The sequence below is a fragment of the Oncorhynchus keta genome, chromosome 4 (assembly GCF_023373465.1).
Source record: "Oncorhynchus keta strain PuntledgeMale-10-30-2019 chromosome 4, Oket_V2, whole genome shotgun sequence".
NCBI classification, from domain to species: Eukaryota; Metazoa; Chordata; class Actinopteri; order Salmoniformes; family Salmonidae; genus Oncorhynchus; species Oncorhynchus keta.
Genome location: NC_068424.1, coordinates 55,966,091 through 55,978,904, shown reverse-complemented (window position 1 = coordinate 55,978,904; position 12,814 = coordinate 55,966,091). Strand labels below are relative to the sequence as shown.

Below are 12,814 nucleotides of genomic sequence, written 5' to 3'. Positions count from 1 at the left end.
CGTAAACAGTGCTCTAGAGACAGTTCATGCAATACAAGGTAAAGACAGGAGTGGTTAGCCTATACAATTCAATAACCTACACAAAAACAACGTCCTTTGTGCTTTGGAATTCATCTATTTCAAACGAAGCAACAACAAAAAATAAACATGAGTCCAATTTGGCATAACCAGAAAATGTATTTAAATGTGGTGCTTTTAAGTTATTTAAGATAGTTGATTGATCACAAACAGGTTTATTCCCTACACTAACCCCTGAAATGATATACGTTTCTAAGTGGTAAGGTGTGCATTCTCGGCCAGGCTGCCAGTGATTCAACAATGTCAGTGGGATCTGAAATGTCCTCCTGCCAACTCCCAGACCAATTTTCTTTTAAAATTTGATTAAACCTTTATTTTGACAGGGAGTCAATGTTGACACCCAATGCATATTTTCCAGATGATCCCTGTATAGCACCACAATACACATCAAAATACAATAAACCTGTGAAACAACACATTCATATACACACTAAACTCGTATTATACAGGACAACACACAAAAAAGCTAAACAAAATCATTAAAAAAACAAGACACATTCTTCAGTAAAAAAACTTCCCTAAGATCCATCTGAAATGCCCTAGAGGCACCAATTCCTTCCATTTTAAAGTGCATTGTATATCATTCCACACGCAACGGATATACCTAACTCCCTAGACGTCAAAGGAGTCTCCAGAGTGAATCAACCCTGTGAAGGGGTTTGATCACTTTTCATTTGAAATCTTAACCTTACAGTGATGTTAGGTGAGTCGGAAGTTTGTGGAGCAGGCCTTCGTAAATAAAAAGAGTGTAATGATGTGATCTACGTGACTTCAAAGCGGTCCAGACAATCTTTTGGTAAAGAATACAGTGATGAGTGATGAAACTGTCTCCAGTGATAAAACGGCATCCAGGGCTTTAATGGTAGAGGCAGATTCACTTTGATAAATAGTATCACCATAACCAAGAACAGGTGGAAAGGTTGACTGCACAATCTGCTTCCTGCTGATGAGAGAGAGACCAGATCGGTTTCTGTTCAAAAAAGCCCACTTTAAATCTTAGTTTCTTAACCTCCTACCCCTACGTATATACTTCTGTTAAAATTGGACTCTGGGACACGCTACACAGTACACACATAGCATGGTAAATGTCTGACGAAGCAGCCTGTGGTGGCAATGAGAGGGTCATCCTGATGAGGACACACAAGAAAACATCATGTGCCAGACAAAGCATATGCAACTTCCTTCCCTCCCATTCACTCCCGTCAGCGCGAGACAGAAGTAGGCATATCCCACATGGCATTGCCGAATTGACATCCTCTGAAAGCACAAAAAGAAATCTGCCGGGGCTTTCATTTCACATCACTTAGCGACCCTCTTTCCGAATGTGTGTGCAGCCAGCAGCTCAGTTAACATATAATATGTTCGTCATGCAAACACGCAAAGGGGATCCGATGAACGTGTTTGGGCTATTTGTTGTCATAACACCCACTCCCATACCCACCGCCCCTGTATGCCAAGTTAAAGCGACGTGGACAGAGGGGCTGGCTCCAGAATGCTGAGTCATAGCTGCAGCCACTGAGACCGTCTCTCTGGCTGTCTGGGGCTGAGCCTGACGCGCCACAGCGGCATCCTTTAAAACGTGGCCTAATCTGCAGTGAGTCTTCCGCAGCCGTGCACCACATGAAGGGCGCGCGGCACTTTCATCTTTGATTAGCATCCTCTTCTTTCCCCCCCGACTGCCCCTCTGCAGTCCCCAACCTTCTAGGCAACAGTACAATAAGTACTGCAAAGTACAATAAGTACTACAAAGTACAAAAACAGAGTACAGGTACTGATCCAACTTTACAAGAACTGTGCCTTCATAATGATGTATTTCGATGGTAGGTAGATACATAGTTGCACCTGTTTGTGGCATGCAAATAAACTCAGAGTTGAGATGCATTTTCAGGATACCAGCGATGTTATGGTGAATTGCATCAGATGATCATGACACAGGATTGTGAAGTTAGGACAATCATATACCATGAAAATAAGTGTCAGCAGAGTTTCAATACATCGCTATCCATAATTTATGGAGTTTATGAATGTTGATGTTATTAACTTCTTGGATATAGGGGGCGCTCCTTTAATTTATGGATAAAAAAACGTTCCCATTTTAAACAAGATATTTTGTCACGAAAAGATGCTTGACTATGCATATAATTGACAGCTTTGGAAAGAAAACACTCTGACGTTTCCAAAAATGCAAAGATATTATCTGTGAGTGCCACAGAACTGATGCTACAGGCGAAACCAAGATGAAACTTCAAACAGGAAATGAGCAAATTTTTGAGGCAATGTTTTCCATTGTCTCCTTATATGGCTGTGAATGCGCCCTGAACGAGCCTGCACATTCTGCCGTTTCCCCAAGGTGTCTGCAGCATTGTGACGTGTTTGTAGGCATATCATTGGAAGATTGGCCATAAGAGACTACATTTACCAGGTGTCCGCCCGGTGTCCTTTGTCGAAATTGGTGCGTAATCTTCAGCTGCACGCATTCAGCCATGTGATTCAGAGAGAGGAGACTTCCACGAACGATATATCATCGAAGAGATATGTGAAAAACACCTTGAGGATTGATTCTAAACAACATTTACCATGTTTCAGTCGATATTATGGAGTTAATTTGGAAAAAAGTTTGGCGTTTTGATGACTGAATTTTGTTTTTTTTTGGTAGCCAAACGTGATGAACCAAACGGAGCGATTTCTCCTACACAAAGAATCTTTCAGGAAAAACTGAACATTTGCTATCAACTGAGAGTCTCCTCATTGAAAACATCCAAAGTTCTTCAAAGGTAAATGATTTTATTTGAATGCTTTTCTTGTTTTTGTGAAAATGTTGCCCGCTGAATGCTAACGCTAAATGCTACGCTAGCTATCAATACTGTTACACAAATGCTTGTTTTGCTATGGTTGAAAAGCATATTTTGAAAATCTGAGATGACAGTGTTGTTAACAAAAGGCTAAGCTTGAGAGCTAATATATTTATTTCATTTCATTTGCGATTTTCATGAATAGTTAACGTTGTGTTATGCTAATGAGCTGCGGGGATAATTACACTCCTGGATACAGGTTTTTTTCGTGGCTTAACGTGATGAACAAAACAGAGCGATTTGTCCTAAACAAATAATCTTTTTGGAAAAACTGAACATTTGCTATCTAACTGAGAGTCTCCTCATTGAAAACATCTGAAGTTCTTCAAAGGTAAATTATTTTATTTGAATGCTTTTCTTGTTTTTGTGAAAATGTTGCCCGCTGAATGCTAACGCTAAATGCTACGCTAGCTATCAATACTGTTACACAAATGCTTGTTTTGCTATGGTTGAAAAGCATATTTTGAAAATCTGAGATGACAGTGTTGTTAACAAAAGGCTACGCTTGAGAGCTAGCATATTTATTTCATTTCATTTGCGATTTTCATGAATAGTTAACGTTGCGTTATGGTAATGAGCTTGAGGCTGTATTCACGATCCCGGATCCGGGATGGCTAGAATCAAGAGGTTAATAACACCCGAAGCTCCAACTACAGTAGACGAAAAGCAGCATATTGCTGTCAATGTGATTTGTAAAGACTAGCAACAAACTTGTCATCGGCTTCAGTCCTTGCATGTAAAAAGCTTTAGAACATTAGCTTGTTATGCTAGCTGTAGGCCTATGTATTTAACAATGTTTTTATTTGGAGCACATATAGAACATTTGGAAAAACCACAATCAACTTTCAAAGCAAAAGGGTCCTAAAGGCAAGAACGCAGACAGAATTCTGACAAGAAACTCAAACCTGGTTTTCAGATTCAAGCCATGAACACCCTACAAGCTCCCTTTGCTACCACGCACAGATTTGCCTGGCAGTTATTCAAACAACTGCACGCCCATTTGAAAATTAGACTTACAAACAAACCCCAAAAGCTCTCACCTAAACAAAAAAGTAATCTCCCCTCTCAGCACATTTCCCAGTGCCTTCAGCTTTTAGAGTGCCCACATGACTGAGTTAATTCCACCTATTTATGTGTGCTCTTTTGTCCCGAGGGAAAAAAGACATGTTGGGGAGAGAGAGACTGTTGTTGGATAGTTTCAAACAAGGCCACATTTAATTACACTGCTAGTGCTCTAGTCAAAACATGGTAGAGGCCATTAATAGAGGCAAAGCATATTGTAGTTAGATCCCCTCCCTCCCAGGTTTTCATGTTGCCGTTGTTCCTATCCAAGATATCCTATTCAAGATATAGCTTACTCTGGTGACTAGAAAAGCACACAATGGTGAATGGAGAGGATGGCTGTGCATAGGATGGAGATGTCAACCAACATCTGAACCAGGTTTATTGCATTGACACACAACCGATGATTACGATCAACATACACGCTTGTTTGGCTTTGACGAGGAATTTGGTTAAACTCTCTGGTATTCACATGCTGGTAAGGTTTTAAACCTGAGTGGGGGCCAAAGGCTAAACAAGACTGGTGGAAAAATCTGTCGACGTGCCCTTGAGCAAGACACTTAACCCTAATTGCTCCTGTAAGTCACTCTGGATAAGTGCATCAGTTAAATGACAAAAATGTAACAAATGAACACACTCTTTTTCATTTATTGATCGAGAATATAGCCTAGTTATTGGAACACGTTCACCTGAGATGTGTTTTCCACCCACTGTGAAATGATATCCCTAAAGTCAATTAGGGTAACCATCATTTTGGAAGAATAATACACTTTTTCTATATTCCTCAATTACTTGCTTTGCCTATTGTAAATGCCAGTCCCCAAAAATAAAGCGGAGGATCTTGGCTTGGCTACAGATCTTCCACATTCCAACGTTCTGCAACCTGACAACATCTAGTAGATTGCCAAGGGGCCGTGAGATTATTTGTGTACAACAGTATCCACGACACTTTTACACCTGAGATGGTGATAAGAAATTCTTCAGAGTTCATATTTACTCCCCAAACAAAAGGCTGTGATCTTCATTGGATAAGAATTCTGTATGTTGTCCACCGAGTCTGAACCAAACCTCAAGCGGTGAAGAAATACCCTTGTTTAGGCCAGGATTAGTTGGTGATGCGGTCTGTGAGAAGCACTCTGACCAGAAATGGACCTCTGTATTTCCACAGGTTGTCCATGTCCCCATGTTAACCTGTCTTCAATCTCAAAGTTCACAGTCAAGTCCCAGGCATCGATAGTGCCTTATTACTACACTAACTGACACAGGGCTACTTCCTCGACTTCCGTTGGGAAAGGTGTATAACCCAAGGGAAATCAATGAGTCTGTTGACTATTTAAAAATGATTTACCTCACTGAACGTTTGACCTACTTTCCCAGTGTGTGATGTAGAGATGGTGCAATAAGCATCACCAGATGGCCAGGCATGAGGCATGTGTGTTCAACACTGCATTCCATCCCATGTGTGTAATAGTACAGACTGGCTAATCCATCCCATGTGTGTAATAGTATAGACTGGCTGACCCATCCCATGTATGTGATAGTATAGACTGGCTAATTCATCCCATGTATGTAATAGTATAGACTGGCTAATTCATCCCATGTATGTAATAGTATAGACTGGCTAATTCATCCCATGTATGTAATAGTATAGACTGGCTAATTCATCCCATGTATGTAATAGTATAGACTGGCTAATCCATCCCATGTGTGTAATAGTATAGACTGGCTAATTTATCCCATGTGTGTAATATTATAGACTGGCTAATTCATCCCATGTATGTAATAGTATAGACTGGCTAATTCATCCCATGTATGAAATAGTATAGACAGGCTAATTCATCCCATGTATGTGATAGTATAGACTGGCAAATTCATCCCATGCATGTAATAGTATAGACTGGCTAATCCATCCCATGTATGTAATAGTATAGACTGGCTAATTCATCCCATGTATGTCATAGTATAGACTGGCTAATTCATCCCATGTATGAAATAGTATAGACTGGCTAATTCATCCCATGTATGTGATAGTATAGACTGGCTAATTCATCCCATGCATGTAATAGTATAGACTGGCTAATCCATCCCATGTATGTAATAGTATAGACTGGCTAATTCATCCCATGTATGTGATAGTATAGACTGGCTAATTCATCCCATGTATGTAATAGTAAAGACTGGCTAATTCATCCCATGTGTGTAATAGTATAGACTGGCTAATTCATCCCATGTGTGGAATAGCAGAGACTGGCTAATCCATGCCATGTATGTAATAGTATAGACTGGCTAATTCATCCCATCTATGTAATAGTATAGACTGGCTAATTCATCCCATCTATGTAATAGTATAGACTGGCTAATTCATCCCATCTATGTAATAGTATAGACTGGCTAATTCATCCCATGTGTGTAATAGTATAGACTGGCTAATCCATCCCATGTATGTTATAGTATAGACTGGCTAATTCATCCCATGTGTGTAATAGTATAGACTGGCTAATTCATCCCATGTGTGTGATAGTATAGACTGGCAAATTCATCCCATGCATGTAATAGTATAGACTGGCTAATCCATCCCATGTATGTTATAGTATAGACTGGCTAATTCATCCCATGCATGTAATAGTATAGACTGGCTAATCCATCCCATGTATGTTATAGTATAGACTGGCTAATTCATCCCATGTGTGTAATAGTATAGACTGGCTAATTCATCCCATGTGTGTGATAGTATAGACTGGCAAATTCATCCCATGCATGTAATAGTATAGACTGGCTAATCCATCCCATGTATGTAATAGTATAGACTGGCTAATTCATCCCATGTATGTGATAGTATAGACTGGCTAATTCATCCCATGTATGTAATAGTAAAGACTGGCTAATTCATCCCATGTGTGTAATAGTATAGACTGGCTAATTCATCCCATGTGTGTAATAGTATAGACTGGCTAATTCATCCCATGTGTGGAATAGCAGAGACTGGCTAATCCATGCCATGTATGTAATAGTATAGACTGGCTAATTCATCCCATCTATGTAATAGTATAGACTGGCTAATTCATCCCATCTATGTAATAGTATAGACTGGCTAATTCATCCCATGCATGTAATAGTATAGACTGGCTAATCCATCCCATGTATGTAATAGTATAGACTGGCTAATTCATCCCATGTGTGTAATAGTATAGACTGGCTAATTCATCCCATCTATGTAATAGTATAGACTGGCTAATTCATCCCATGTGTGGAATAGCAGAGACTGGCTAATCCATGCCATGTATGTAATAGTATAGACTGGCTAATTCATCCCATCTATGTAATAGTATAGACTGGCTAATTCATCCCATCTATGTAATAGTATAGACTGGCTAATTCATCCCATGCATGTAATAGTATAGACTGGCTAATCCATCCCATGTATGTAATAGTATAGACTGGCTAATTCATCCCATGTGTGTAATAGTATAGACTGGCTAATTCATCCCATCTATGTAATAGTATAGACTGGCTAATTCATCCCATGTATATAATAGTATAGACTGGCTAATTCATCCCATGTGTGTAATAGTATAGACTGGCTAATTCATCCCATGTGTGGAATAGCAGAGACTGGCTAATCCATGCCATGTATGTAATAGTATAGACTGGCTAATTCATCCCATGTATGTAATAGTATAGACTGATAATTCATCCCATGTGTGTAATAGTATAGACTGGCTAACCCATCCCATGTGTGTAATAGTATAGACTGGCTAACACGTCGTGTAGATAAGTCATGCAAGTAACATACACACATAGCAGTTAGCCCCAGTCTAACAGTTTTTGTTATCTGTATGTCCAATTGTACTTGTATTAGATATATGTTCTTCCCTTTGGCCATCTGAGCTTTGGTGCCACTTAAAATAACTGACCTTTCCTCAACCAAGGGCTAGTTGGGACAGTCCCACAGCATGCCACACAAGGGGAAAACAACAACACAAACACTTCATCAATGGGTAGGGGGAGAGAGGAGGTTGGGGTTAAGGAAAGTGTTTGAGCAGTGAAAAGGGGAGGGGTGGGGTAAGGCAAGGAAGGGAGAGGAGGGAAGGGGGTGGGGTAGCAGGTTTCACTTACCTCTTGAAAGCCTCAGTGGGGTTTCTCTCACACTCCCCGGGCTGCAGGGCGCTCTGCACCGCTGGTTCATGCACCTTCTCCTTGTAATCCGGCACCAGGCCGCTCTGGCAGATCTGGGCCACCAGGCCTCGGATGAAGCCGCCAAGGCAGAGTGTGTCCGAGTCGTCCGCACGGCAAAAATGGAAGGCCAGATTCTGCTGCTGCAGCCCCCGATGAGCCCCCTGGGCTGAGGTGGGCCACAGAAGCTCTGTGCATAGGGCCGTCTTCCCACTCCCAGGCCCCCCCACCAGCAACACCCCCCAGGTGGTGGCCTTCGCAGAGCCTGCTGCGGAACTGCCGCTGGGGTTGGGTGCGCAAGTACCGGAGGCAGAGGACTGCTTGCTGGGAGTGGTGATCACACCACTCAGGCCATTCGTTTTTTCCCGAATGCAGTGCTGGATCTTGTGGAAGACCCAGTCCCTGCAGTAAAAACGCTTCCCCTGCAGCAAACTGGTTTGGGCCATTTTGAGATACTGCTATTCCGACTATTCCTCATAGGGCTTTCCTTGCCCTCACGTTTTCAACCCAGAGTGGGCCAGCTGTAAATTCGAATATCCATTTTGTTGACTCCACATGTGCTTTTCCAAGTTGATTGCAGCTGTCCTTAGCGTTGTCATAAAGCCAAAGTGAAACTGAGGCTCCCTTCTGAGAAAACACAGAATGGTTGTGGACAAGAAAACCAGTTTTTGAGACGTCGCTTAATATATGGGGCAAGAAAAGAGTCACAATTGAGGCTTATACTGTACATTTTCCACTAACTTTTTCCATGGCTTTCTCATTGGCTGGACTGAATGCCCAGTGTTATTCCAGGTTTGTTGCTTTAACATGGTGTTGTGCATGACAGGGCACAGTGCTTTGAGTGCATCCACTTTCAAACTCAACCACTGCTTGATTAGCCCTGAGAGTCAGTTATCTGTTTCCCTTGACACATTTCAAAGAGAAACTGGAGCAGAGATATTGTTTCCATTACATTTGCCAGAGATGCGTTGGTCTGTCCATAAACATTGAGCGTCACTTTCCTGGAATAAACAGTTTGGTGTAAAAATTAAAAAAATCAGATTAGAGGTTCAACTTCTATCTAGCAATACAACTACACAGTTCACCCCCATTTCGAAAATGCATAGCATTTGCTGAATGGGGAGTTTGTTTATAACACAGTAACTAACAAGACATTGCTGATGGTCCTCACACTTGGACTCTGGGCATGGTTTCGTTCAGTTTCTCTAGCCTACTCACGGATCCTTCTTCCTATGTGGCTGTGTCGCAAAAAAATCACATCCGTCCTGAACGGGGAAAACTCCAAATGAGAGGACCCCCTTTCTCTTCCTACTACATCGATGTTCCCTATCCCCTATAATGGCTAAAAGCAATAACCTTAAAGTGTCGGATTCTATTCAGATCTGTCATACAGGTGGGCGCTATTCTGCATAACAGTAATGGGTATATCACTTTAAAACACATGTATTATGTCCGGTAAATGTTATTATTCACCTTTCTCCAGTTTTCTAGGCACACATTTTATCGCGTAACCATTATAGCCTGCTACAGCGCTCTCAGTTTTAGAAAGAAATGACAAGAGGTAGTTTAAAAAAAAAACTCATTACCGAAATGCAACGGCAAAAAAAAAAAAACCTACGAATAGGTAGACACAACCGCTATTAGGGGTAAACTGTCATAGGTGTCGATGAAACGTGGACCAAAGACTGGTTAGGCTACACCGTCTTTTGTATGACAAAAAACCTCACCCATTTCTAAAATATAATACAATCGAACACCTTTAGTCGATCTAAAAACATACACAATGTAAAGATAATGTCATGCCCATTAAGAGCAAATAGGTCAATTAACTGAATGCTGCCCGTAATCTGGTAAAATACAATGCAACTATTTTTTAAACTTTAAGCAAATGTGTATAACGTTTTTCAATGTTACAGTTTCAAATGTCTCGTATAGCCTGCGGCTTCTCACCTCTTGCTGAATCTCCCTTTTCTATTGGTTTCTGTGTCCGTGGTAAAACCATCTGTCGTCTAACCAAATGCTATGCTTTAAAAGCAATATTTGATTTGCCTAATAGATTTCCAAGCCCCATCTTCCACTTCGTCCATCCGCGTCTTTGCATTATTCTATATTTCAGCAGCGGCGGTTCCTGCTATCCAACACAGCACTGTAACCAGCAAACCATTCTCTTCCTCCAAACGCTCTCCAAAATTTCATCCCTCCTTGCATACAGAGCACACACGCAGGATGGACGCAAAGTCTGATGGGAATTGGGGTTTTGGCTCCGCAAGCCGCCATTATAACGGCCAAATAAACGCACATTTTCTGCATTTTAAAGAACAACAATAATTAGTTTTAAAAAAAAGTGTTCGCGTTAAAACCAGCCGTTTTCTTTCTTCACATAAGATGTATAACAATGCTAATATAGGCCTAATGTTATTACGACAATGTTGCATAGAGGAAAAAGTGACAGTAAAACATTTTCCAGACAATTTATAATCACTGATGACCTTTGAGTTAACATTAATCATTCAAGGCACTATGGTGTAAAACATTGTTTTCCAACTGGTTGATCATTTGGGTGTTTTCAGAACAGAATACAGGAATTACATTTACATTTACATTTAAGTCATTTAGCAGACGCTCTTATCCAGAGCGACAAATTACCAGGCTAACTGCCTAAGATCACGGATTATTTGATTAAAGAATGACAAGAATGGTGTTGCAGTTGTAACACGTTGTAATTAAAAACAGTGATGCTTGTGCCTGCAGTTCACACCGAGTAAATGAGTGTTTTAATTTGAAAGTAAACACCTTCCCTTCTTGTAAAAGTGTCGTCTGACCCTTAACCCTCTGGGGAAGTTATGCTTATAGAGCTGCCCCCAGTGGACACGACAGAGAGAGATAAGCAAATCTATATATTGAACCCAGCCTTTCTCCTGTAATCACACACACATACACACTCATCTCCTCTCTCTGTCTCCTCCTACATTTACCTCTCACTAATACAGTATGCCATGCAGGGTCTCCACCCACAGAGAAGTATGAATCTATGTTTCATCTGGCTGTTCACACGAAAATAACAAAACACAATCACCTCCAACGTACTACTCACTTCATACAGGCAACATTTGCATGGCACTCTTGTGAGAAGGGAGTGGTTGTTCATGTGCACTGTACCCGATTGTAATGTCAGCTGGAGTTGATGTGTTACGAGCTCATTCCCTTAAGCTGTGGTAAAGCTGCATGTTGCTGTTTATACCACACACAAACTGCTCAGTAGGTGTATCCAACAATGCATTCAAGTCAATCTGCGGAATATGGGTAATTTTCCCTCTCTGTGCCAGTTAAATACCAACTGGTTAATTTCAGAAGACACAGGTTAGGGGGGTCATTGTGTGCCGTAACAATGATTCTCGTTTGTAAATATGTCCAATATATTCTGCCTCAATTTGACATCAACAATTTAACACATTTGGTGTATTAGGTTGGCAGCATGTTATTTATTAGGGGAAAATAGTGTAGAGAGAGTGTCCGTGTCTTTGCCATTCTGTACTCTTGCTGAAATGTTGGCAGATGCTCTACTGCCCTGTAAAAAGGTTGTTGGTATATAGGTATCTAAAACACAGCTCTTCATGGCCTGAGAATGTAGGTTAATGGGTTACTGCTTCATATTGCGCCTTCTTGCCTTGCAATTTAAGGATAAAGAATGGGACCTTTAAAATGGCAATCTGGGGTAAAAAATATCTGTAATATATATCATTTATTTCAACACTACAGACCGCAAACAAAGCCCAGAGGACTGCAATCTGCATCCAACATTTTGAGTGTATCCACTTCAAGCTTATTCCACTCAAACATTACGGCACGCTTTCCAAAACAAACGTGTATTTCATAAAAGCATACATGCAAATCAATATATTCCACAGTGAAGACAATGTAACATTAATGAACAATAAGTGGCATCAAAATCTTTGTTTCTTCTTCACATGCAATAGCACTTAGTGTACTTCACAAATCCCAGCAGCAGGTCAGCAGGTGAATAATACTTAGCAATCACTCAATGCGGCTCCTTGATCTGAGCATGCTCCAAGAACAAATACCTATTTTAAGGTGTGTGTGTATAGGCACAGCATAGCTATTGAAGTAATTTAGGGGCGTGACTAATGTGCATAGCAGTAAATGTTTGGCTTGCTGCATCCTGGACTCAAAGCATGAATCACCTTCTGTGATAGATTAGCAATCATATCGTCTAAATATCAATATCCCATTAAAGTGACATATTTAGAGACTATTGACATTTGCGGTGACACTGACATGACCTTCTCATTCCCAACATCTTCTCCAATTGTAGATATGGAAAATACTTCGATACGAGCATGTATGTTGACGAATATTTTATCTTCTTAAGGCTTGAAATGTTGTTGTTAGACACAATACTCCCTTGCTGTTGGACCATTATTGGAGCTAAACATGTTTCATATGTCACGCGTTCCTCTCACTGTCAGTTAGAAAAATCCTTCATAGCACAATGTTTTCTTGGCCACAGAAACAAGTTGAGAGAAACTCAAGTGTCATGGTTCAACAGAGTACTAAGACCCCTCAAACAATGAGGGCAGTTGGCAATTTCAAGGCCATTGAGCTCCACTATGTTTGAGGTTAAGACGTAT

General features: G+C 40.7%; 1 protein-coding gene across 1 annotated transcript in view; it reads right to left on the bottom strand.

Moving 5' to 3' along the window:
• LOC118379464 (ankyrin repeat domain-containing protein 50-like) overlaps positions 1 to 10,350 on the bottom strand; it is a 35,062-nt gene extending 24,712 nt beyond the window's left edge. Inside the window, 2 exon segments of the mRNA XM_035766483.2 lie at positions 8,109 to 9,166; positions 10,116 to 10,350. Of these exon segments, the coding sequence (XP_035622376.2) occupies positions 8,109 to 8,611 (503 nt within the window). The 5' untranslated portion in view covers positions 8,612 to 9,166; positions 10,116 to 10,350.
• Positions 10,351 to 12,814: the final 2,464 nt, after the last annotated feature.